General features: G+C 39.0%; 1 protein-coding gene across 2 annotated transcripts in view; it reads left to right on the top strand.

Moving 5' to 3' along the window:
- The window catches only part of LOC121307162 (zinc finger E-box-binding homeobox 2-like), a 42902-nt gene extending 20276 nt beyond the window's left edge, over positions 1 to 22626 (top strand). Inside the window, exons 1-8 of one of the 2 annotated variants that reach the window (XM_041239298.1) lie at positions 4456 to 4982; positions 14545 to 14778; positions 15875 to 16072; positions 17333 to 17538; positions 17866 to 17974; positions 18499 to 19979; positions 20472 to 20655; positions 20874 to 22626. In XM_041239298.1, the coding sequence (XP_041095232.1) occupies positions 14607 to 14778; positions 15875 to 16072; positions 17333 to 17538; positions 17866 to 17974; positions 18499 to 19979; positions 20472 to 20655; positions 20874 to 21337 (2814 nt within the window). In that variant the 5' untranslated portion in view covers positions 4456 to 4982; positions 14545 to 14606 and the 3' untranslated portion in view covers positions 21338 to 22626. Of the gene's footprint in view, positions 1 to 4455; positions 4983 to 14544; positions 14779 to 15874; positions 16073 to 17332; positions 17539 to 17865; positions 17975 to 18498; positions 19980 to 20471; positions 20656 to 20873 lie in introns of those variants that run through there. The other variant, XM_041239297.1, reaches the window with a different exon arrangement.
- Positions 22627 to 27431: the final 4805 nt, after the last annotated feature.

The following is a 27431-nucleotide window of genomic DNA, read 5'->3' as shown; positions in this document are numbered from 1 at the left end:
GCAACAGAAACTACAGTTTAAAACCGAGGCCTTTAAAGTTTTTCAAGTGCTGGCTGGAGGCATGGAGACTGAACTGCTCCCTCACCCCCCTAAGAGAAAGGGTGCTCCTTCCAGTCCAGGGCAGGCTTGAGGCATGGAGACTGAACTGCTCCCTCACCCCCTAAGAGAAAGGGTGCTCCCTCCCGTCCAGGGCAGGCTTGAGGCATGGAGACTGAACTGCTCCCTCACCCCCTAAGAGAAAGGGTGCTCCCTCCTGTCCAGGGCAGGCTTCAGGCAAGGAGATTGAACTGCTCCCTCACCCCCTAAGAGAAAGGGTGCTCCCTCCCGTCCAGGGCAGGCTTGAGGCATGGAGACTGAACTGCTCCCTCACCCCCCTAAGAGAAAGGGTGCTCCCTCCAGTCCAGGGCAGGCTTCAGGCATGGAGACTGAACTGCTCCCTCACCCCCCTAAGAGAAAGGGTGCCCCCTCCAGTCCAGGGCAGGCTTCAGGCATGGAGACTGAACTGCTCCCTCACCCCCCTAAGAGAAAGGGTGCTCATCACCAAGATTGAACAGCTTCTCTCTAGGTCTTACGTGCTGACAATCCAGAAACTTAAACAAAATGTATCACAAAAAATAAATGAAAATGGGTTAATGAGGCTCAGTGAAACGACATTAATTAGAATAAGATTAGAGCCTCTGCTCCAGCTGCTACATGCACCTAGGCTGGGCTGATTCGCCAGCACAGCACTTTACAGGAAATGAAACTGACTTTGTTGTCAATTGTGGCTAAAATATTATCTCCTTTTCTCTCTCTGATCAAGCTTTTTTTTTTTTTTTCTTCTCTTCTTGACATTTCCTCATTAGAAACAAAAATAACTTTTTGATTCTCGTTTCGATAAGGTGCTGGCTTTCTTTATCAGCAAAAACAACCTTTTCTCGTGAGACTCCAACGTGTCCTTTTTAGTCCTCCAGGGTTTTGTTTTTCGTTTTGTAACATTAGCATTCATTTTCTTCTCCTTTCAAAACATAGGAAATGAATTAAAGACTGGGAGTGAACGCTTTGTAAATATGGCCCCCGTGTGTTATGTAGCTGCAAAGGAGAATGCTGGCTTGCAAAAATCATTTTTTTCAGTACAGTGCCGCATAGTAACTTAAAGAAGTGTCCTGTTTCAAATAATACAATTAAAACAAGCTTGTGGATGCCTCGTGTCTACCAAATTTCTCTTTTGTAAGGGTAAAAGTGTGGAGAAGAGGGTATAGCACTGGGGAGCAGGGTACAGCACTGGGGAGCAGGATACAGCACTGGAGAGGTGGGGGGGGGGCACGATAAAGCATGGCAAAAGCGCGGCAAAGTGTGTGAAAGCATCCAGGCGAATTATGCAAATAATAAATATTGACCACAGAAAACTTTCACAAGGGCCGTTTCAATACAAACAGACAAGGAGACATCACAGCGCAGTAAGGATGCAGATGCCTAGACAGGGCGTTTTTTCCTTTTTCTTTGGTTGATTTGTGTTTGCTTTAGAAGTACACCGAGCGTCCCGGCTGAGTTCAGTTGAATTTTATACAAAGCCACTTCAGAGGCTTGTAGCTGCAGTGTTCAGTTTCCACACGGGGGGTTTCCCTGTTTGTTTTTTCCTCTGCACTGTGTCATTTCAGTACCTGTAGGAGGTATTTCAGCAGCCAGGGCAGTCAATAGCTGAGCGGTAGGCAGTGAAGCGGGCTGTTACTCATGCAAGATCGGGTTTGTATTTACAGTGGGCTAATTCACTCAGCCTGTCACTGCTGGGCTCTTAGTAAATCAGGAGTTTGATCCTTAGCTCCATTTGGTCCACGCCATAAAAAAAACAACACAGTTTGTCACTGATAAAAAGATTCTTATTGAATACTGGAGATAGATTTATTTTTATTTTTTTAACTTTCACCCAGGATTTGGGGTTAAAGCCTGATTTCTACCCGCTATTTCAGAACCACTCTCTCTATGTGCAATCCTGGGTTCCAATTCCATTGTGCTGACACTGCTGTCAATGGCTCTGCTGAGGCATTGTCATGATAAAGCAATTCACATGAGCAGCAGCAGCATGGAGAATGCATCATTTTAGCAAGGGCTTATAAGGAATCTTCTTATGTACAATCAGCACTTGGATATATATGACACTCAGATACATGTCAGTCACGTTTTACCGTCCTTGTATTAAGAAACACATCAAGTCCCATATATATATATATATATATATATATATATATATATATATATATTCAATATATATATTTCAAAATGCACTTACCCATCACACGCGATTTCTGATACAAAGCTCATCTCTTCAGTGTTACAGTTTATTTGATTATCCGTCACAGCCTGTGTTTTTTTTGTTGTTGTTATTTCTTGCCTGCGCAAATCAGTCTGTCTTGCATTATGCAGTTGCACAACGCTTCCTCTAGCTTCACCTGACGAAAATGCAGCAAAGCGATCGAGACCAGATGCTGTAGTGTAAAACAGTTCATCAATAAACAGTTTTAGATACTGTGATGTACTTGTTTTTATTTTTTTTAAATCTTTAGTTGCTTTTGTGCATTTTCATTAGCAAGCGATCTGTGACACTAGGGCCTCATTGAGCACTGTATTGCGCACTTTTGAATACTGGCTTTGGATACTGTTTTAATTCTGGAAATTGTGTTATTTTTTTTAATGCTTTGCTAAGTTGCATTGCCTTTTACGTTGTACGCAGCTCTGTGCATGGGTAACATTTTGATTTCATTCTGCTGTTCATTTTACATACTGCTTCGATACGTACCGGATTTAAAAGTATGTACTGCATTACAGTCCATGTGTCGTCTCTTAAGAATCACATCATTCTGAATGAAAATACTTTTTTCTGTTGAAAATATAGTACCGTACCAACAAAAGCAACTACAATACATCTAAATGGAAGCCTACTTATTTTAAAACACAGTCCTTTTGTATTGTATGTATTTTTGACATTGTATCTTTTTTGTGTTCCCTGAAAAACAGAAGGGATTGGAACGGGCCAAAATGAAATAATCAGATATGAGTCACACGCGTTTAACCATCAGTGACATCACAATTTTATAGGGTTGGATTTGTGAGTGCTGACTGTGTTAAGGAAACAGCCTGTGGCTGTTAAGGATTTGTCAGTCCTGTGCCTACAGTGGACCCTGTGCATAGAACATGGAGCACAGATCTACACTGTAGCAGTTTGACCAGACAGAATCTACACAAGATGACATCTCTCAGATCAATAAGAGATACAAGTCAAACTACACCTTGAATTTGAATTGCGCAGTTTATCACGCATTATAAATGCATGGTTGTGCTTGCACTATATAAAAAGCCAGTCAAACCCTGAAGAGACAGGGGGCTTGCTATGAAGCCTTGTCACTGTGCAGACCACATGGACACACACCGCGCCGGTTTGTTTGCAGCACTGGGGTAATGCACTTTTAATACAGGATGATAAAAAACATGCAGTTGGATGCATGAGCAGATGCATCAGATACGTGGCAAGAAATGAAGTGGTTTGGACAACTTGGTCAGACATGCCAAAGATATCGGTGAGCGTTTGCAAATCACAAACCAACACCACGATAAGCTACATTGCACATAGCTTTTATTAAGATTTCAAAAAGCACGAGCATATCAAACTATGCAACATTCAATACAGAGACTTCTCTCAAGTGTTCACTTTCACTAGGTTTTGGTCGTTGTGTAGGCAGTAAAGTGTGTTTTATGGATCGCTGCAGACTGCGGGGCTGTGTCGGTAAAGACTCTGTAAATCCGTGGGTTCATTTTGGTTTTTATTATTTCAGTTTTGTTTTTCTGTTGAACCCATAATTGAAATCGCGTTTGGAGAGTCCCATTTCAAAGATAACCACCCTGTGCGTTTAAAATCGTCAAAATATTTTAATGTACCGTTACTGTATCAAATATTTTAATGTATCGTTACTGTATCAAATATTTTAATGTATCATTATTGTATCAAATATTTTAATGTAACGTTACTGTATCAAATATTTTAATGACTCGTTACTGATTTAATCAACCAGGTCAAGGATTAGCATTTAGGTTTGTTTTTTTTGTTTTGTTTTTTTTGAGTATTTTACAGCACTTTTTAGGGCAGATCCTGGGATACCCATCCCATGCATAGGTGGCTTATGCAATCCAGGGAGACTCACAGTGCTGCAAAATGCTCAAAAATACTGTTAAAATGCAGCTGTTTCTATCAAATCATACCAGACAGCCTAAGAAACATGTACAAACACACAAATAATAATAATAATAATAATAATAATAATAATAACAATCATCATCTTTAAAAGCAGCACTGTTAAAAGTGTTGCCAATATAGAGGTGCTGCAGATCACACACTCATTTGTGGCACCGACTTGCTCCAATACAAGGGCAAGTTTTCAGTTCATGCCTAGTGAAAACTCAATTGCTGCTAACTTTTTATATTGACGCTGAAAAAGTGAACAATGCGAGCATAGCTGTTTTGCTTGTGACATGCCGAGGCCTGGGTTACATCATGGCACTGTCATAATAAACAAGCCCAACCGGGTCATGCAATGGTGTCCCAGTTCTTAATCCTTGAATCAGATTTTGCACAAGGGAGTTGTTTTGCTGCTGGTGCACCTAGAGATTTCTCAATTCTCTCTCTGCCTCCCACCCTCTCCTCTTGGGGCTTTCCTAGGCTTACACCGTGGTGCTCAGACACAAGCTACACGTCTTGAGTTAGCGAGGACATATTAAGGGAGGTGGGGTCTGTGCTCTTTTGGTGTGAGTGAGTAGGAGGTGTTTATTATTTCTGACAGATGTGGTAGCTCTGACTCATAAGCAGAATTTCGAGCAGCAACTTCAAGTAATTCTGTTTTATTTTTATTTTTTTAATACATATATACTTAAAAAACTGATCGATGCAGGTCGGAGCAGACCAGAAAGGCAAAATAATAAGACTTGTTGTTCCCTTTGTACTTCCTTAAAAGGTAATACCAAATTCTTCTTCCTGACTTTACTAGTGAGTGGTGTGTGTAGATAGGCTTCTAAAGCAGGTGTTTTTGTAATGCACATGTGTACAAGTATAGCAGATCGAATTTGGAATGAACTGAAAGGCAAGCAAAAAAACAGGTTTTGGTTTCATGTTGTGCTTATTTTATTACATGAATTACCAGAATCGGAATTTCGATTTTATCCAATTTTAAGTTGTGACTCTTCATCTGATATATCTAAATAAAGAAAGTTTATTACAGAAATATTGGTGTGTGTGTGTGTATGTGTATGCATATATATATATATATATATATATATATATATATATATATATATACACACATACACACACACACCAATGTTATTACATTGTATCTACAGCTATGGTCAAAAGTTTTGCATCACCCTATAGAATTAACAAAATGTTGCTTCTTAAAATCAAATGAAACCTGTTGAATAATGTCACGTTAACATATTGAATTACATTCCGCTTTGCAGTTTTCCACACACGCAACGGAAAACAATTGAAAAATGTGACATTTCAAAATCTAACATGAAATACTGCGCTGCTATTATGGCTTCCAGTAGACCTTTTGCGATATCACTTGGTAGTTTATTTAATTACATGATGTTAAATACACAGATCTAAATAATCTTCATATTGTTTTTTTTTTATTAATTATGTCTCAATCCTAAAATTCTAGGTGATGCAAAACTTTTATCCACAGCTGTACAGTTAATACATAAGATGGCTGGTGCAATATTTTCAATTTCATTACATATATGACTGGCGCTTTTGTTGCTAAAAGTCAGATTCAAATAAATTGATCCCTTAGTAATACATGAACTATTACATATTAAATAAAGTAAAAACAAACATATTGCGGTATATTTAAAATGTTTAATCCTGCTGGAAAAAATGTGTGTAAATCAGCAGGCCAATTCATTTCTTTTAAAAGATAATTCCTTTAGATTAAATAGGAATTAATCCAAATGTGTTAAGAATCTATCAAGTGTTCAGATCTGTTCATTCTGATTACATGTTGACACATATTCCATAGTGCCAGCTGCATGATTTGCATATACAGTAAATTCAAATGCATTTTTGCACAGTTAGTGAAGTCACTTACAGTAAACTCCAGCCATATGCTACTATAGTGTATGCTACCTTCAGATGACCACAAAAGACTAGAAGACGTGTTAGTCACACTTTAAAAGTAGTTGTATAGCATAATGCTTAATAAAGGTTAATACAAGCTGTAATATGTGGTGGTGTATGGTAACTTAAAAGGTAATAAATAAAAATTTGCTAGTTAATGTCCTGTTGTCTCGCTTTTTTGAGGTAAGCAAAAAGTTCTGGGTTAAATGTTTTCTGAACACACAACATCAGAGCCAGGAAAACCACTTGATGAAAAGACAGACGCACACCAAACCTGCATGCAAGCACTCATCGTGAAAGCCAAAAACAGTGGCTCCAAATTCGTATTTTTAAAATAGAAAAATAAATAAATAGCTTGCAGCTATTTTTGCGTCTTTGATAAGCCTGTTGAGTTTGTGAATGTTGATTATAGGATTATATGCATCATTTGAATACCATATGTGATACGCACGCGCGCACACACACACACATTATTTACGATATATTTTCATTAGGGTTAGATTATTCAGAAACTATTTTGAAGGCAAATATTTGGAAGGGAAAAAACAAAACAAAAACAAAACCAAACACCATTTTAAGAGAATTAAACTACCCAGTCATCCACAACTATAAAACACTAGTGCGAAATTCAGAAACAGCAAACGGATTACATTCAACGACAAACGTTTCTTTTTCAATGTCGTCCAAGTCAAAATGTTTGTCACTGAATTTATTTCGTTTTTAATAAAAGAAACAGGAAATCTGAGGCAGAGGAAAACACCCAGGTAACCTTATGGATTACAAGAACATTTTAACCAGCACTGCAACACAAATCTGGCAACACTTTTGGCTTCTGTTACAATACAATATCTGAACATGTTAATAATGCTCACGTTAACAGCTATGGATTATGATATTACAATTGCCATTTTGCTATAGCATTTTATTGGAATATTACAGTACATGGACAGGATTTGCGTGATAAAACCACTTTTGACCCTAACGCCTTACCAGAAGCGTTTAGGCCGAAAGATGACAGCTCTGGCACAGTTGGTTGTTACAAACCGAGCTGGCGTACTTTAAAACAGGACCCCCGGCCTACCTCCAAGTACTCTGACCCGCTCCTTAGTATTTTTATTTATTGGCTAGTTTTGTACTGTTACAAACTGTGTTTACAATTGTAACAGAAGTCGCAATAGAACCCAACACGAAAAGCAAGTGTATTTATAACAGTGGCCACGTACACTTGACTGTGATCAACGAGCAGAGTGTAAAGTAGGCCGCTGTGCTGATCAGATCGCTGCGTCTCAGACCAGCTCAAACCCTCAGACTGTATTCCAGAGCGCATCTTGTTTGTGCAGGTAATTGTGTGATGTGGCTGTTTTAAAGCCATGGGACCCTTCTGTGGTGCTCGGGTTTCATAATATTTTGCCTTTTGTGGCCCCACAGTTAGAACACTGAGTGGGTTAAACTGCAGAAATAAGTCAGTGCAGTCCAGCTATTGCTAGTTTTGCTTTTATATCGTCTGTTGTGAGTACTGAGGTTTCATTTGGTATTGGAATTACATTCATTTTAAAATGTCCCCGTGTTTTATTTTGTTTTTTGTTTAAATGGGTCAAAACTTTTATTTCCTGTTTTTTTTTTTTTTTTTTTTTTTGGTAAATGTTGTAGTGCGAAAGTCGTTCTTATAGCATCGTGATCTGGATCGTGTTGAGTTTTTTGTGCATCAATAACGTAATGCAAAACTGTTATAACGTTATATCACCATTATAACGACATGCATGCAGATAGCAGCTGTATAAACTAAACATCAATACAGGCTCATTGAAAAATGACAGTAAACGCTTATGCAGATGGAGCCGGCACTGATCTTTACTCAATGCATTTACAGTAGCACACTGTCCCGTGATTGCTAAATACATGCTGTTAATGGAGAGCCACTCGCACAAAGTCCTCAGATCAAGTACTAATTAATCTAACACAATTGTAAACACGTTGTAGAATCAGCTAACGTACCTGTAATTAACCCAAAACATTTACAGTGGTCTCTGTTTCTGATATACTCTGTAATTAAACAGGTTATGAGCGCATCAGAAATGGAAGACTACAAACTTTTTATACAATACAGATAGGATCTGAGAAGCGAGAGTCTACTATAATGTTAAATCCTATTTTAATATAAAATAAGCCTAGGTACTCTCTTATCATATCTTTCTAAGGAAGGTTTGCAGTCTGTTCTCGAGTTTCTGGTTTGCAAACACCCAATAACAATCATGAAGTTTTTCTTTAGCAAATGAAAACAGTGCTGTTTTTTTTTCAGAAATGTGTTACATGTTTTTTGAGGTATATAATATATATATATATATATATATATATATATATATATATATATATATATATATATATATATATACCCCATATATATATACACACCCCATAAAATTATATTACTATGTCTGTAAAATTGCTGTAAAAGCGTTTGAATTGTAGTTGCATGAAATTTCATATAATTAATTTGAATAGAAATAAGTGAGGCATGAAAAGATCTGTTAAACATACCAAAATATTGAGAAGTTGGCTCATATATATATATATACACATATATATATATATACATATATACATATATACCACACATATACGTATGTGTGTGTGTGTGTGTGTGTGTGTGTATATATATATATATATATATATATAATGAAAAAATATGTAAAACAAATATCAAAAACACCCCTATTTTATTTCCAGTGCTTACAGATTGACATGGCTAATTGGTGTACAGTCATTATTGCTCAGGCCATCTTTATGATGCTGAGCCTTGTATTTGGCGAGTGTGTCTGCGCTTTATTTAAACATGCATCTTCAACCTGCTGGTGTAGGTGTGCTGTGGTGTAGGACTGCTCATTTTAAACGGCACAGTTCTCTTTCAATGCAAGTGTAAAGATCTTACTCACTGTAATTCAAACCCTATGGTTTATATATATACACACACACACACACACATATATATATATATATATATATATATATATATATATATATATATATATATATATATATATAGCTGATACAAATGGCTTTTCTAAACCCAAAGCAAAAAAAATATAATAATAATTTCAATATTAACCCTCATGTCGTACTGTCTGTAATCATACACAAATATGTGAAGATTACACACTCCACTAGATTGTGAACTTTTTATGCATCAACAGTTGGTTTCACAGCCCCTATTAGCTCTAATCTTGGACTGACTAATCTTACTTTAGGTAAACTGGTTAGAGTTTAATGCTGTTCTCTGCTTGTGAAACCAGCCATCGATATCTATTTGATATTTTAACTCACAAACCCTAATATTAGTATGCTTTTTTTTTTTTTTTACTTTGATGGCTCATAACACGGGCTGTTGTTATCGTCATCTACATGTGCTTTGAATTAAAATCATATGCTGTACAGCGCATAGGAATTGCTTATCATGAATTATCAATGCTTGTGTACAATATCTCCACTGTTCTACAAGTATTACTCTAGAGATATTCTGTATTTATTTTGTATCAGCGTTTACCAGCATTGAGAACATTGTAATAACATCATACAGCAGCAGCATCAAATATATTCTTCAGCAAATAATTGTCGTCGTCTTTCATTTAGGTTCACACCCACAAAAATTTTTACACGTTCAGTGCAATTTTTTTTTTACCCTGTTATACTTTATATAAATAAGAGGAAACAGGAAAACATTTATATATATATATATATATATATATATATATATATATATATATATATATATATATATATATATATATATATATAGGGCTAAACTTTAGTAACTTCACCTGTCAATAACAATTTTCTTAAATATTAAAACAATTACAATACAGAACAATAAATTGGCCTTCAGCTAGTTGCTAGTATTATAATTTTGATGATTTACTTTCCTTTCACAAATAAGAGGGGCTAATTTCACACTGCAAATGAGGGATTGTCCACTTGTACAGCATGCCTCACAAACTGGATAGAAAAACTGATGAAAAGCTGTTCTGTGCAATGCTGTAGAAACGGTAGCAAGATATCCAGGCCTATTTCTTCTATTGTTGTAAGTGTAGAAAAGTGTTGCTGGCCGCTTGAGATTTGTATGTAGTTTCAGCGAGACAGAAACGATTTCAGACAGCAATGCAGGATGCCACCAACACCACCACAGTGGAGTGGTAGCAAAGGTCGAATCAGAGGAGTACACACTGTGAAAACTTACAGCATCTCTGTGTGCTGAAAATCAGCCGCCATTTTGTTGGAGAAAATGTCACCCTTTCTGCCATTTAAAAAAATCTTGCTTTTTGTGCCAGCAAGGAAAGTAATAATAATAATAATAATAATAATATAATAATAATAATAATAATGATGTTATATTAATCATGTTTTGTTTCACAATAGGGCTACGTGGCTTCATTGTAAACTAGGCCTGTGCTTTTCTTATATAACATAGTTATTGCTCTTTAGTGTCACAGGATTATATTTGTAATTAAATTTAGTTATTACTCTCGCTTACATTTTTTTCACATATTGCACAGTCTTTTGAACTGTCACAGTTTGCGATCTTAGTTTCAGTTTACTAATATTTGAATCTCGATGAACTTTAAAACAATTAGTCAATGTTTCTGCGATTTTTTTTTTTTTTTTTTTTTTTTTTTAAACAAAAAAAATATATATCTTGGCTTATTATTAGAAATGACAGCTATGATTCTAGAACTACGGTATCGTTATCATTAGTGATCTAAAAAGAACGTTTTGACAAGGGCTCCCTCTCTCAGAGTCTATTGTGTCCGCCTGTCCGTCCGTCACACTCAACATGGTGAATCTTGTATTATAGCCTTTTTTCGGATTGCGTTTGGGTTGGGCAGACTGGGGATACCTTGAATTTCTCCAGTCAGAAGCAAGCTAGGGTGATGTCACTCACTTGGCACATGCTCAGTTCAAGTCTCTGTCTGCCTGTGGAAGAGGAGCTGTCTGTGCCCTGAGATTTTGTCTACAAAAATCGATTTTTGACCTAGTAAATGTTACCCAATTTTCTTTGTGATATATACCTGTGTTATCCAGTTTCTGGATCCAGGCTGTTAGCATTCTCATCCCTGATCTCTGTACTTATCATTGACACACCAGATTGCTCTTAGTTTTGTTGTTTCTTTTTGGAACCTGAGGTTTAGTAATGGCTCCCTGGGTTGGGGTCGCTTGTAACATGTGTTAATAATCTAACTCTATACCAATTTCTTGAAGAGCATTTCAAAAGAGTTGTTTAAGTGAGCTACAGCTTTTTGAATAGGGCTCATGTATAAACAAATGTGTTTTCATTAAATCATGGTACTGTACTAATTGCACTGTAAATGGACTGATGGAAATATATCACACTAGCTTTCCCATAACTACATCACAAGACCAGCACTGGAAAACATGCTTGATCTTGTGGCTTCAGCACTAAACAGGGGTGACAATATCTTATGCGTCATAGTGAACCTGTTGCCGACCACCACTGACGTTCCTGAATTGATACGGTTTACAGTCCCACAGCAAAACAGCATTAAAAAAAACAGCTTTCTGCAAAGTGACTGAAGAAGGGGTCTAAGCTCACTTTCCACCACTCAGAAACCCAGCCACTCCAAGCAATTCTTCAGTACCACAATGAGGTTGCGCTTCGGAAAATTCTGTCATCTGGCTGGCTTGCAAACCCAGAGCAAGGCAACGACCCCAGTCGATATTTTACAAATTCACAAAAGCCTATATTGAACCACATTCATACTGAAACTGCATGCAAGTAAACTTGCAACGCTTTGGCGATGAAGTGGTTATTCAGCTGTGTCTGCTCCTCCATACTTTCAAAATATTTGGGTCATACAAGAACATGGATTACTGCCATCACATGCATCATGTCTGCACTGTTTCTCATCTCCTTTTAATACCAGTGTGGTTTCCTATCTACTGTCAGCTCCATCTGCAGACTACAATGCAAAGGTTAAAATCGCCCGAACATATATATATATATATACACACACACACACACACACACGGAAATTTCACCTCTTCAAGGTTTTAGCATGTGCTTGATTAGCACCAGTGTATAGATAACACCCTTTTAAAGTGGAGAAGTTCCACCTCTTCACGAACTAATCATGTGGTCACATATCCATTGTATACATTTTTGACTCCTCATCTAAGTCGAGATACGTTACCCTGCTATATAAAGGTAGGGATTAACTCCATAAAATAGATATATATATATATATATATATATATATATATATATATATATATATATATATATATATATATATATATATATATATATATATATATAATCACAATGTTGTTTAATTACAGCAAGCAGCAATGCCAGTCCCAATTCAAATTGTTTTTATCCAACTGATGAAAACAAACATTTCAAATCACTTTTGACTTAGATGAAAACATGGTAAAAGCTTGGCCAACAGAACCCAATATCAGAACAGAAAACAAAACGTCACCACAGCTTTCCCGAAAGATTGCTATTTTCAGTTTAATTGGCATAATGTTTGCGCCATTAGTGGGTACTAGGTGGCACAGAGGGCAAAACCACTGGCACCTCTGCGTTTGAATCCAGCTTCACAGGAACTTGCTGAGCATGCAGATTTCTGTAGTGGTGGAGCGTATTCAGCATCACTAAGCAAACGCCACACAATTCAGCACAATTGTCAATCTCTGCTTGAGAGAGGCCCAGGACTGAATGACAGGCAGGCAGACCAGGAGTGAGGTGATCTCTTCCTCTTTTGCAGAGACATGAGAGGACAGCTCCTGGCCATCTTCACTCTAATTTTGTGAGCAATAAAGCTGTGCTTGTTTTATGAAATAATTATACCATAGAGTGAGCTGGTGTCTAAACTGTGGGAGAATGGAGGAAACAGACACCAAGAAACTATATCTATTCAGTGTAAAACTGAAAAGGAGTCTTCAAAAGCTGTAAAAGGAAGAGTTTGAAATAATTTGGTGTGCCAGGAAAAAAAAACAAATAAAAACTGTAGCAGTGTTTTTGTTACTTGTGCAATAGTGTGCATTTTGTGGTCCTTTCAGTTGCACAATATTGACACAACCGGGAAAAAATGAACAAGGTGTCACTGTGGATTGTGAATATCCTTCCTTGGGTTTTGCATTATCAAAGAGTGCACTGTGACTGTAATTTTTCAATGTTGTGCAAGTCCAGGTTACTTAAGAACACATCATTTAAACTACCCCCGAGATGGTCCAGGCATAGAGCTTTTGTTGGCATAATAAAGGAAGGCTCTGTCCATGAAACTAATAAATATCAATGCATTCAGATTTTCGGTACCCGTTCTCAATTCTCTCACAAAGGGGTCCCAGGGAGGCTCACCTGGTAAAGACGCGACTGTGTGCGTGTGGTTAGCTGCTTGTGCAAAATCACCTTTGCTAAGGATTTCATAGGGTGCTGCATTTGATCTGGCGCTAGATTAGGGAGTCACCTCAACACACTACAGAGGACCCTACTGGCCAGACGCCCTAAGAGATCAAAATCGAAGTCTGCAGGGCTGGCTTTTGTCCTCAAGGGGCCGGAAGCTTGCAGGCATCCACTGTGGAGCTCCCGAGTCCTGGGTATAAAGAGCGATTGGCTTGGGGCTCGGAGGACGACCAAGACTTTCCGTTCTCCTTCACTGCAGTGTGGAGTTTCTGTGGCGAGGGAACATTAGATATTCTATTTTAAGAACTGATCACCAATTTAAAAATAATAAGAATAATAATATTTGACATATTCTGTATATAAAAATATGACACAGCATCTCCATCATCATGTCTCTGTGTTGGGTAGATTAGAGATAAGAGGGTGAGACAGTGTAGGTGTGGAGCTCTAGAGAAGGAAGGCAGGCTTGCAACCCAGAGTTTGATGCTGCACTTTTCAATTCTTCCGCATGTGGGAAGGAGCTGGTAGTGCTTTGTCCTCAGGGGTCCAAGATGTGAGCTTTTTCACACAGTTGCCTCTTTTACATAGAAAGACTGACGCTACTGAATGAATCACGTAAACTCAGTGCAGTAAAAACCTAAAAGCACAAATCATAGGAGTTTGCTGGCGCTGTAGGCTGCTCCATTACCACACACACAGAAGTGTTTCCAAAGCATTAAGGGCTTAATGCTTAATGTCATTCCTACAGTAACACAACAAAAGCGGGAATTTAAATTACAATGACATATACATTGCAGTATGAAGTACAATATTAGGTATTATTTTCAGTATACTGTATGATAAAGTCTACTGGGTTACAAATTATTATTTTAGAACATAAGAAAAGTTTGAGAAGGAGAAAACGCCATTCAGCCCATCAACAGTGCCATCCACCAGGAGATTCCCCGTAACAGAACCTTTGTTTTCTTCTTGCTTTCCGCAGTCACCTTCGAGAAGCTGCCAGCCTTGGGATCTGAGGGGGAAGATGAGGAAACCCAGTCTGCTATGGAGAAGAAAGACAGTCAGGATCCTGGTAGCTTTAATCCCATTGACGGTGGAGAGCCAGTCAGCCCATCCGAGTATCCCCGCACCCGGAGCCTGAGCCCAGAGCCCAGTGCAGGAGAGCAGGAGCAGGACTGGCCAGAGAAGGATGAACACATGTCCCAACAACTTCATGGTAAACCCGGAACGATGAATATTATAGCAGAACACTTACTGTGCCTCCTGCAAGGCTGAAGTTGCAGCACACAAAGGGACGTATATTCTGACTGTTTACTTAACTCGCAAGTTTACAAAAGCAGAAGGTAAAAGTTACTAAATAGACAACGCTTTTGGCTAGTGCCTTCTCAGTGTACACTTGAGATGGCTTAGGGTCTATTTGAATGATATAAAGAGTGGCGGTTCCACATAACGACGTGCTAGAATGTCTAAACCTGGTTCACTTGAAAGTATTTTACTGTAGGCAGTAATGTTGAGTGAGTCCGGAAATCAACACTGGGGGAAAGCACCACCGTTATTAGCATAAAAGAATGATATTACGACCCACCACGGGTTATTAAAATTAACAGCACCTGTTATGTGTCTAGAAATACTGCTGCAATTAATTTTCAATGCAACAATACCATAGCATATTATCAAGCCAGAGATCCAGGCTAAAAACACAGTATACTAGCTACATTTTCACAATCTTATTATGTGGGTTCTTCTTCATTCTCTATTGCCGTTTCTACTTAAATAATTATTTACAAGACCCTGAAGTGAGGCGGTTTGAAAAATGATAGGTGTGCAGCTGTAATTTCCATCCCCTCTGCAACAGGTACTTTTGCATTTACTAGGTTGCAACAATTTCAGAGGGGGCAGAAATTAGAGCTGCACCCCCTCTTGTGGTAATTTTGAACATATCTTCACAGCATTCATCTCCAGTTCCACCTGCAGTTTCTAGGGGCTTGCTGATATATTTTCATTGTCCGTTTACATTGCAGCAGCAAACACAGCCCAGATGAGAGGAAAATTCGCTTCCAAAACGGCTTTTAAAACACTCAATGCAGAAGTTATCTGCCACTGATTGGTACTCAATTTTAAAAAGGTGATGTAAGGCCAGTTTGTCTGGTTTTAAAACTGAATACCTGCCTATAAATAAATCTTAAAGGCGGACGAGTATAGGCATCAGAGTTTCATAAGTGAGACCGGCACTGCAAAGAAAAATACAACGTACACTTTGAAGACCCCTTTCGAGTGCCTGAATGATGCTTCAAATGATCTTTGTTTTTTAGGTCCCTGTGAAGACCGGGCACAGGAGTCAGAGCTGGAGGGGCTCCGTTATCTGAAAGGGCTGGAGAGAGACTCGCTCAGTCCGGCCAGCTTACCAGAGCGTCTACAACAGAACGGTACCCCCATAATCTACCCGGCAGCTCCAGAGGAGGCGTTCCTCCCCTGCAGAACCCCTGTGAGAGACGTCTCGGAGGGCAATGGTAACGTACCAGTGCAGCCAGAGCTTTCCATGCACAATTATAAAGGTTTCTCAAAGAAACGGAACACATTCAGCGACTAGGAGTCTGCGTCAATGTCTGTGAAATCAATTCCAATTCACACACTTACATCACTGGGTGATGGGGACTTCTCCCTCAACAATAAAGTGTGAAGGATTTCTTAAACTACACATAATTAACACAACAGTCTCATAAACCTTACCTAGCATGTATCACTCCACAGGACTCACATTTCCTATGAAAGAGGCACACGTTACAGCAAACGTGGATTTGATTTTTGTTTTTTCATAGCGTTTATAAACAATAAAATTGGCACAATCTCTTGTAGTCTTGAAGGAACGCACCCAGCACACGTGAGTGGCTTCTGGGAGTCCTTGCAGGAAAAAACTATTCTGAACTTATCATTTTATTAGACTCTTCCTGAGCGCATTTTTTAATATATATATATATATATATATATATATATATATATTCTACATGTTTGCCATTTATTTTCATTAAAGTGACTCAAACTCCCAGAAGCTAGACGCACTGGCTCGGATTTGAATACTAATCACTGCTTTTCCTATAACTGATGTGTTTTTGATGGCGACCGAGATTCCTTCATAGACTTTAGGAAGTACAGTATTGAAGTTTCTGCAAGGAGCGTTCAATATTTAACTTAACCATAATGTGCATTTTTCACAGACTGAGAGCAATAAATTACAGCAACAATATATATTAGTTAAGAATTACTGGAATTATTTCATTATTAGTTGTGCAATTGGCTGCTGTCAGAATTTCCCTTAAATAAAAAAAATAAAAAAAACACTGAAGTTAAAACCCTTAATATTGGAGATTCAAGTATCCATGTTTAATAGAAACACCCTTGTATAAAATTGATCTTATCGTTTTCCACCCCTCCCTTCTCAAGCGAATGAGACAGATGTTCGGACCCACGTTGGAGAAGACAGAAAAAAATCTCACCACATACTCTACCCATAACTGTGAATGACAAACACCTTAAGTACTCACTGGGGAAGTGTTTGAAGTTGGGTTTTGAGTGTGGTTGAACCCCACCCATTGCTCTGCAGATAAAGCAACTAAAATGAAAGCAACATAACGCAGTGGGCTGTAGTATCGCAATATGCAATAAAGCCCTCTCCATGTATTATACAGTACAGGTTCAATTATGTACATATGGCAAATTCTACCATACATATTCACAACCATATTTCACCATTTCCTGTGTTATTCTTTCAGAAGCCTCGCCAAGGAACCCTGAAGGTATTCCGATTTGCCCATACTGTAACCACGGATACCGGAGGGACGGCTCCCTACGAGAGCACATTAGGTTCTGTCACAAGCGGGAGGACAGCAGTCTGGTTTGCTCACTGTGTGGCTACAGCGCCTCCTATCATGCACAGATGGAGAGGCATATGGAGTTACACAGCCAAGCACAAAGCCAGGTAAGGGGACCTGCTCATTTGTAATGCGTACTGTTTCAACTCTGTTAATGTTGCAATGTGATCCGATTTCAAAGAGCGAAGAATAATCTTAACATTGCATCCTGCTAGTTCACTTCAAGAACAGAGAAAGAGCATACCTCATTTAGTTATAGCCTTTTTTTGGTATTAGCATAACACTTCTGTACCAAAGTTTCATGCACCAGCATCCACTTTCTCTATTTCACCACTTACACTTTGCACAGACAGACAAGGCTCTCAAGTGCATGCTATACAGCTTGCAGAAACAAGACTGAACTAATTTAAAGCTTGACCCTTTTCGCCCCTCAGCTCCCAGGACTTGAGCAATCTACAGAGAACAGGAAGTTTAAATGCTCGCAGTGCGGCAAGGCTTTCAAGTACAAGCATCACCTGAAAGAGCACCTTCGCATTCACAGCGGTAAGTGCACAGGAGAGTTGCACAATATTATTACAGACTACAGTATCTCATTTTCAAAAAGGCTGAATAGACCTCACACTGCTCTGTAACACATTCTCATCAAGGATTATTGCGCGTGTGTGGGGTTACTGAAGCATCATGTATCAAGTAACAAACCCCTCCGAGCAGTAAAGTAAATAAATATAAAATCAGACGCACTGTACTGGCCATGTGCACTTTGACATGCATGGTTTAATCTTTGAGACCTTGAGAATAACAAACGCGAGTCAAGTCAACTAACTTGAACAGTGATAGGCATTTGACTAACACAATGATGTCTACTTCAATTCATTTTTTTTTTTTTTTCCTCCCCTCAGAATTTCTGCTTGGTGTATTAGAAGTTACGGCTGAACTTATTTTGAAAGCCTGTCAAATGTTTCGTTTGTGTTTGAAATAAGTGACAGTACTTGACTTTGAGTTGTGAAATTGGATTGGCTTTACATTTGGAAACGGTGCCTGAAAAGTTATTTATTGTTGCCTTGCAGGGGAGAAACCTTATGAATGCTCCAACTGCAAGAAAAGATTTTCACATTCTGGATCATACAGCTCCCATCTCAGCAGTAAGAAATGCCTAAGTGGAGGGAGCACCAATGGCGGGGTCTATGGTGGAATGACAGCCAGCTTATCGCCCAAGTCTCCCTCTTTGCCCCTGAGCCTGACACCCACAAGAGGGGCCAAAAGAGGCTTAAGGGAGTCCCTCTCTGACCCATCCTACCCTTTCAGGATACAAGACCGATCCTTGGATTACAAGCACGTTGAGGACTCTCCAAAGGACAATGCAGGCGTACAGGTGAGCAGGGATATGGGTCTAGAAATCCCTACACTCCAGAAACTCCCTCACTGTGTGCCACTCTTGCCTTTTTTAAATCCAGGGAGAGAATATGAACACATGGTGAGTGCAATACTACAGGGGAGTGGCTATGGTCAGTCAGCAGATTTTACCTCCTCCAGAGGGATGGGAAAGGTTTTACAGGAGTGCCAGGAGCAAATGCACAAGGAGAAGCCCGAGCCAAACCGCAAGCCATCAGACCCGGTCGAGCCCCAGCCAAGTGTCATCCCCTGCAGATGGTGTTCTCAGCCGTTCCCAAACAGAGCCATACTGCATCAGCATGAGAAGTACCTCTGTAAGATGAATAGAGGGGCTGTGGAGGCATTTAAGGGCCCCAGGGAATGTAGGGAAAAGGACGACTCTCGTGCTTTGAACTTCTCCATCAAAAGCAACCTAGTTCAAGACAGCCAGAAAGGTTTCAATACCAACACCATGGTAAACGGTTCTTCAGAAGACCCCAAAAGATTTCCTCACCACCAATTTCCATCCCGCACCTCGTCTCCGAATTTACCCAGGCCCAACCTTCTTTGTTTCCAGGCAGAATCTTCCCAGGATAATTCCACTTCCGCAAGCGCTCCGGTGAAGGAATTGCGGAACCTAGATTCCCTGCAAAGGCTAGCTTGTGGCTCTCCTTCCTACCTTGAGAAAAGATGTTCAGCTGCCACCTACGAGGAGGCCTCGTCTCTGGATCTGTCTATCTGTCCACCTCTAAAGAAGAGCAGGCCTGCTCGCGAGAGACCTGCCTCAAGGGGACCTCAGATGGAACCCTTGGACTTATCTTTACCCAAACCCAGAGAGGAAGCCGGCGAAGGATCAGACACAAACGGAAGCACAAACAGCACGTCCCCAATTACTGCGAAGGACAGAACCGCATTCCCAGGACAGAGAACGCCAATAATACAGCCGCATTCTTTCGGAGTGAACTCTCTCTATCGTAACTCTGTCTACAGTGCCTTTCCTTTTATTAACTCTATGTTGCCCAGTGGCTTGGTGAACCCAGGCCATGAGGGCCTTCCGGGAGTCGACTTAAACCCAGCGGTTGCCGGAATGACCTTTCTCCCTCAGATGGCTTATATGTTTGAAGCAGATCCGGAAGCTCTTTTGAAAAGGATACAACAGGAGAGACAAGCCGCTATGGTAAGACCACAGCACTAAAGTCAATTGTTATTTCAAAATAAATGCCAGTTGGTGCCTTCAGAAAGTAGCAAGACCATTTAAATAATCAGAATATGGTTTATAGTATAAAATGAGCACCGTAGCTTGTACTAGAGTCCATTGGTTAACTCTCTGCCGTCACAATGCCAAACATTTGGTTACATGAGAATGCTTTGATCTGCCTACAGGATGTAACAGCGCAGCTTGGTTAAATAATCACCCGCGTGGGTATTCCCTAGTGTATCGTGGGATCTTAAGTGTGACTTCTCACTGTTTATTTATTTTTAACTATTTATTTAAAAAAGTGCTAAATGGGAAATTCCAAAACCATAACAGACAAAAAAAAGTCACTATGGGAGTAGAAGGGAGATCACTTAAGTTGATATGTTCTAATATCGGCTAATCAACCTGTAGAAGTAGTTGTGATTTGTGGCACCCTTAAACAAATGAACCTTTTTGTTTTGCCACAAACAGGGAGAGGTGCTAAACAGAGGCTGCCTAGACTACTTATCGTTACTAGAGGACGGGATAGATGTGGATTGTGGCCCGGGAAGAAACCGACTCAGGAAGACAGAAGATGGCCTTTACGCCTGCGACCTATGTGATAAAACATTCCAGAAGAGCAGCTCACTCCTTCGTCACAAGTACGAACATACAGGTAGGAAAGAAACCCTTACAACTTCTAAACACCTGAAACCAATCATTAGACCCAGGTCCTGCACAAGCATATACACTGCAAAACGAAAGGATAAGGACCTATATTTTCCACTGTGGATTGCCCATGCCATACTAAATGTATAACGTGTATAATTTGCCCACAGTGGGAAAACTGACCCCAGTATCTATTTGAAATAACTCTTTTTTTTCCCCCTCCAGGGAAGCGACCGCACCAGTGCAAGATCTGCAAGAAAGCCTTCAAGCACAAGCACCACTTGATCGAGCACTCCCGCCTTCACTCTGGGGAAAAACCCTACCAATGCGACAAGTGTGGCAAGCGCTTTTCTCACTCTGGATCCTACTCCCAGCACATGAACCACCGCTACGCCTACTGCAGGAAAGACCTGGACCCCAACTCTGAAGGGGCCGAGCTGAGGCAGGAGCCCACCCCCACTGACGAATCCTCCTACACAGAAGATGGGGACTTCAGGAGCGAGGATTGGGAGGGAAACTGTCAGAACCTAGAGCACGATGAACCAGCTGGCACAGCGGACCACCACGAAGGTGGAGAGGGCGATGAAGAGGACATCCCAGTGGACGATGCCGACACAGATCAGAGGCATGATCACAATGAGATGGATAGCACAGAAGAGCAGGGTGATACATCACCAGTAACGGAATAGTGCCTTCTCCTGCAATATACTCAATACCGCGTAGCCATTCTCATTAGGATTTATCCAGTCGAACTCAAATTGAACTACGGACTTGAGTTATCAAACCCTTACGAGCAAGTGGCTTTAACGGCAGGCATGGAAGCATTTTCTGGCAGCTGTTAAGCAACTGGTTGAATGTGATATTTTCAAGATGTACCCCTTCATTTCAGGCCGTTGCCCCGGGAAAGGTCTCCCACAATGAGTTGCCAGATCCCTAAAAGTGGCTTTCTGTGTCACAGAATTTATAAACATATTCCTTAAAGAAGACTAACCCCTGTAAAATGAGATATTACCCATTTTTTCATTACAGACACAATGACATTATGATGCATTAAAGACAGTCCAAAGATGTTCCACACAATTATCAATTGAAAACACTCGGTAGCCCCTTGACAACACTTTTTTTTAAATCCCTCTGCTGATTTCTTTGGTTGATCTCAAAGGGTCCTCCACTGGCCCTGATCCATCTTCATCTGTCTTTTCAATACGGGTTTTAAAACCATTAAACCAGAACTATATGAAAATGTAACAAACGTGTACAGGGTTGAGTCTTTTTAAATCTGTTAGGGACACAATCGCAAAACAAAGTAAAGACTGTCCATCTGTCAACAGAAACTTTTTCACCCCTGGATCTTTCTCTGATAGTTTTCAGGAGCCATCCAGTCATTCACGCTGCATCACTATCTGCAAACAAGATCTTGCAAACGAGATCCTGTTTAATTAAATAAAATTACAGAACTGCGCATTGATCACGCTGGCGAGAACTGCTCCTTGGCTCCATAAACGTGCAAATACTATGAAAAGTAGTATTTTGTCAATGCTGGTCAATGCTCCCCGCATCTTTTGGGCTTTCATCCCTTTGCTCCGAACACTAGACACACTGCCTCTTATAAAATAAACTTATATCCGAGCAGGAACAGTTGATTGTTTTAATTTATTTATAGTAGATTTATTTAGTTTTTTGTTATTACACATTATCTCCAAGCATATTGGTGCTATACGTTCAAGATATACGGTATGGTTAATAGAATTAGTTTTTTTTACATGACTAAAAGACAGTCAAAGCTTTTCATTGAAAAGTAATAAACCCATGTGGCTTATTCACATCATATCTATGGGTAATCCAGCTTATACCACAACCACACATTTCAGCAACTGGCAAAGGGAGGACAAGGCGTGAATCTGTTCCCTCACCCCCTAAGAGAAAGGGTGCTCCCTCCAGTCCAGGGCAGGCTTGAGGCATGGAGACTGAACTGCTCCCTCACCCCCTAAGAGAAAGGGTGCTCCCTCCAGTCCAGGGCAGGCTTGAGGCATGGAGACTGAACTGCTCCCTCACCCCCTAAGAGAAAGGGTGCTCCCTCCAGTCCAGGGCAGAGGCATGGAGACTGAAGGGTGCTCCCTCCAGTCCAGGGCAGGCTTGAGGCATGGAGAGTGAACTGCTCCCCCTTGTGTTAGTCAACAAGTACAAGTTTCATTTTTTTTTTTTTTTTAAATCTGTGGACCAAATTGTGGATACTTTACATTGTTTAAAAAATAGAATTCTTCCTTTGTTACGACTGATTTTTTTTTTGTTTCGTTTAATTGAGAATACTGCAATATAATTTGGAAGTGCAATTGCTTTTGTATTATAACAGTATGACTGTCAAATGTTCTTATTCACAAAGCACTCTGTAGAGACCAGACATATTTTTATATAAATAACACTGAGTGCCTGTGAAAAGGACTGGGGGGTGGGGGGTGCACTAAATAATGCTGTCCCTAGGTACTTAAATAATCTAGCCTTATAAACCACTATACAGTAGCCAGTGTGCATCCAATCTGATACAGCATGTAGATCTAATAATTGACACAGAAGCACACAAAACTGAATTCACAGGAAACTCAACAAATTGTAAAAACAACCTGGCCATCTCTATATTTCTGCAAACTAGATTACACCTTTAAAAAGGTGCAATAAGTGTTAACTGTTAATCGAACAAACTTGGTGCCTTCGATTTATAATCTGACTATTGGCTGGAAATGATCTACTCAAACCAAAACCGTAGTCAAGGGACACCCATTAGCTTCTCTAGTGTTGTATTGATGGGTTATTATCCAATTTAAAAAGATATCTGAATGAACTACAACGTATATCAGTACCCACGTCAAAGTTTAACACATTGTGACGGCAATTCCCTTTACTGCCAGCAAAGGGTTGAAAACAAATGCAGATCAAGCTTGTAGTAAAACTGCATGAGTCTGCAGTTTAAAATGTAGTAATCCTCATATTTCTTTGAATGTTTATTACATGGGGGAATTCTCTGCCAAAGATTCTTTAAGATACTGTGGTTCACTTGAATAATTACACCAAGAAGTGGTATCCACGTATTTAACTGCTCCCCCTTTTTGCTGTGAAGAGAACCTTTTGCTCCTTGACTAGTGTCTTTGTTAATTATGCAGATATTTACAACGCTGTAACTTCAGCATCCAGGAAGCTGCAGGTCACGTGGTCTGATTGCAGCTAGGCTACCGAGTTTGAACTGCAGCACCCAGTGAGTTGGTACCAGGAAGCAGAAGTAAATTCACATTTACAGCGTTTTCTAAATAGCAGCATGTTCCAAATTAAAGTAGAATTCCATTTTAAAAGAAGAGCCTTAAAATGCTTGTTCAAAAAGCACACTATAGCTGCATGTAAAGTTAAATTATAGTATTGCTTCATATCTTTTTGACCAGCTTATTTTTATTTTGTAAGATACTTTGAAATTGTTATTTTTTATTGTAACAACCAAATAATGTATTATGCGATAACGTCTCTTTTTATGTGTTTTTATATATATATATATATATATATATATATATATATATATATATACTATCTTCCAAAAAAATTAAAATCAAAAATTTTTGTAATTTTATAAAAAACATTTATTGAAAGAATTAATTAAAAAAAATGAAATAAATATGCAGTTTTGGTTATTTTCTGTAAATAAAAAAAACAAAAAAAAAAAAAAGATCAAGTTGTCATCCTGAGAAACCAAAATTAAATCTCCAATCACAAGAGGCGATTTCTCAGCTATGCCAACATTTTCCATCACCTACAGTTTTACAACTGAGACATAATAATAATAATAATAATAATAATAATAATAATAATAATAATAATAATAATAATAAAAAGAAATCTACATGAACATCATTTTGATCTTTTATTCAACATCATACACCTATTATTCCTTATTAGAACGATGTTATTATTATATAATAAAAATTTTATTATTACTTTGCCTCACCTTGAAAAAAAAAGTCTTTGGTAGTTTTGAAGCTATTGGAACATGTTTAACTAACAGCTAAGGTGTTGAACTGAGCTGTATGGTATCGCTGTAGTCTGCAACGACAGAAAACATTCTGATCACCAGGACTTTTAATGTATGCACACCAAGAGAGATGAAACTCATTTTATTTTGCAGCAATGTGTGAGAGAGCCTAAATAAATCATTATTAGTATGATTTTAATCTGGCTACGGCCTTGGGAAGCCAGAATAGTGTACAGTGTTTAATGTTAGATTTCCAAACGTCACCATTTTTTAATTTTGCTGTTTTTTCGTTGAGTAGATGGAAAACTACAGATCAGTATGTAATTCAACATGTTAACGTCACATTACTCAGCAACTTTTGGCCATAGCTGTATATCTGGTCTTTCAATAGCAGCAGACGGTCTGTTATGGATCCTGTCGATACTGTAATAGGACACTAGCATTGTGCATTGATTAGTTCAATCCATTGTGACACCAATGGCATCCTCACCTAATTGCACAGTACCCTCTGTTACCATTGTCTTACTAATTCTACTGAATTGACATTGAACCACAAGTGTGTGTGTGTACTTGATCTATGACATGGACCACACCTCCAGTGACTAAACTTTTTCTACCCAAGTACATACATTTTTACGGCTGCTTATTGTGATTGGCTGGTCTAATTTTAGTATGGTATAAAACACATGGTTATGAATGAAGTGTCTACATTATCACTGGTTAAACACACAAGCGTGAAGCGGCATAAGCTGTAAAGAAACCCGAATTCCTCCAGAAATGACAAAGAAAACAGCCTGCGCTAGTAAGAGCGTGCTTTATTTCTCTTCAATTACCCACTTCTTGCAATATTACGCACGCATTATTAAGTCAATTTCCTTTACCATAAATTGCCTCCCTCCTTTCGATGTACATAGTTTGTTTATGATTTTCCCCTCGTTGGCTTTCTGCTTATCCCTCATTTGCATAATGATTCAGTGAAATTTCACTGTGCTCTCGAAATGAGAGCAGCAGATCCACTCCCCCCCCCCACCCCACCCCGCCGTCATCAAGTCGAATAGGGGCTTTGGCTGGTGGTTTCAAAGGTTGTGCTGTCACAATCCTCGAATGAGATAACACTTCTTAAAATCACCCTTTTAGTTATACTTGCTTTGTTATTTTTTTTATAATGACCGCACCCTTTTTAAGGCGCCATGGCAATGTCAATCATTCAGAATACGGGTCATGTAGGTTTTCCAGACGTCCCGGGGAAAGCTGGGATTTTCCCAGCTTTTCAGCCTTGAGTTTCTGTCCTGGTCGGAAACAGTAAAATTGTTAAATTGTCCCGGTTTTGCTATTAAATGAATTTTTTTTATTTATTTATTTAACAGTGTGCTCTGCAAGTTACCAGCCGAGTCATTTATTTGGTTGTGTTAACACCATACAGAAATAATGGCCAATTTTATGGATTTGTTTAAACATTACAGACTTTTTTCAATATACAATTGCCTTATATGGGTCAGCAATTTACCAAAACTAAGTACTGGAGTGCACAAAAGTATGCTGGATATACAGAGATAGACAGATATGAAGGGAAACAGCTACACAAGCATACGGTTTATTGGCAAACCAATAACTTTTTTTTTCATTTCACAGAACATAAACTGGGCATCGCTCTTGCATGTATTGAAATCTATGGACAGAATGACTGGGTGGTGAACCGCACTGTTCCAAATAAGGCCGCGATGCAGATGCAAAAGATAAAGAAAGCATTTCCCCGAAAATGCATCTATTCAATGTATTCGTTCTGTTCTGGGTATGGAACTTGTTTATAAAAACAGAACGCGTGTTTATTTCACTAACTCATTTCAGGGGTCACCCGACTTCATACTAACAACAGGTGTAAATGGAGTAGACTTTGTTTTGTTAAGGGGTCGTTTTTTGTTTTGTTTTGTTTTTTCGGTGCAAAACTAAAAGCATAATAAAACGACTCACCTTTTCGGGTAATGTAAATCTGAGTAATTTTGGTTATTCTCATGCACCGTGTGTGGAATTTGCCACAATGAAGGCTGGATACACCCAAAGTTATATATATATATATATATATATATATATATATATATATATATATATATATATATATATATATATATATATATATATTCATCAAACAAATGAAGGCCTCGCGTAACGTTATTCTTTCTGTTTAATTGTTATGCTTATGATTCACGTTAAATAAATAAATAAATACATTTTAAAAAATCCCTAACTTCTGTATTATATGGTCGCTATTGTTTTCATTCACTATCGTTTTAGTAGCTCTGTAATACTCGCCCTGTCGCCCAGCTATCCAATATTGCGCACATTAACCCAGTCGGGCGTTAAAAGTACTTTTGTTTGTTTGTTTGTTTGTTTGTTTGTTTACCTTTTCCACCTCGTCCTGGTCTCCAGGCTGAGGTTTCAAGTCTTCAGAAAGTTCTCGCATTGATTCAGCTGAGCAACAGCCATACTGAACAACAGATTTACTGCTTTTCAACGACGGAACCACGGAAAATGTAAAAGTACGCACGCTAATCGAAAATAAAAAACGGCCTTATATTTACTGTACACAATAGAAAACCGCGCGTACTTCCATTACAAATGCGTAACGTATCTACAATTTCTAGTACTTAAAAGTTGCAGAGCACTCGTACTACATTGTGTCTGAAAATTAAACCGGTCGCTCGTTTCTGTACAAAATTTAAGTCATGTCCCGTTTGGAGAAGGGCAGCTCAAGGGCATGTTTATTCACAAGT

Source organism: Polyodon spathula, chromosome 53 (assembly GCF_017654505.1).
Source record: "Polyodon spathula isolate WHYD16114869_AA chromosome 53, ASM1765450v1, whole genome shotgun sequence".
NCBI classification, from domain to species: domain Eukaryota; kingdom Metazoa; phylum Chordata; class Actinopteri; order Acipenseriformes; family Polyodontidae; genus Polyodon; species Polyodon spathula.
This window is presented reverse-complemented; position numbering and strand designations above follow the sequence as displayed.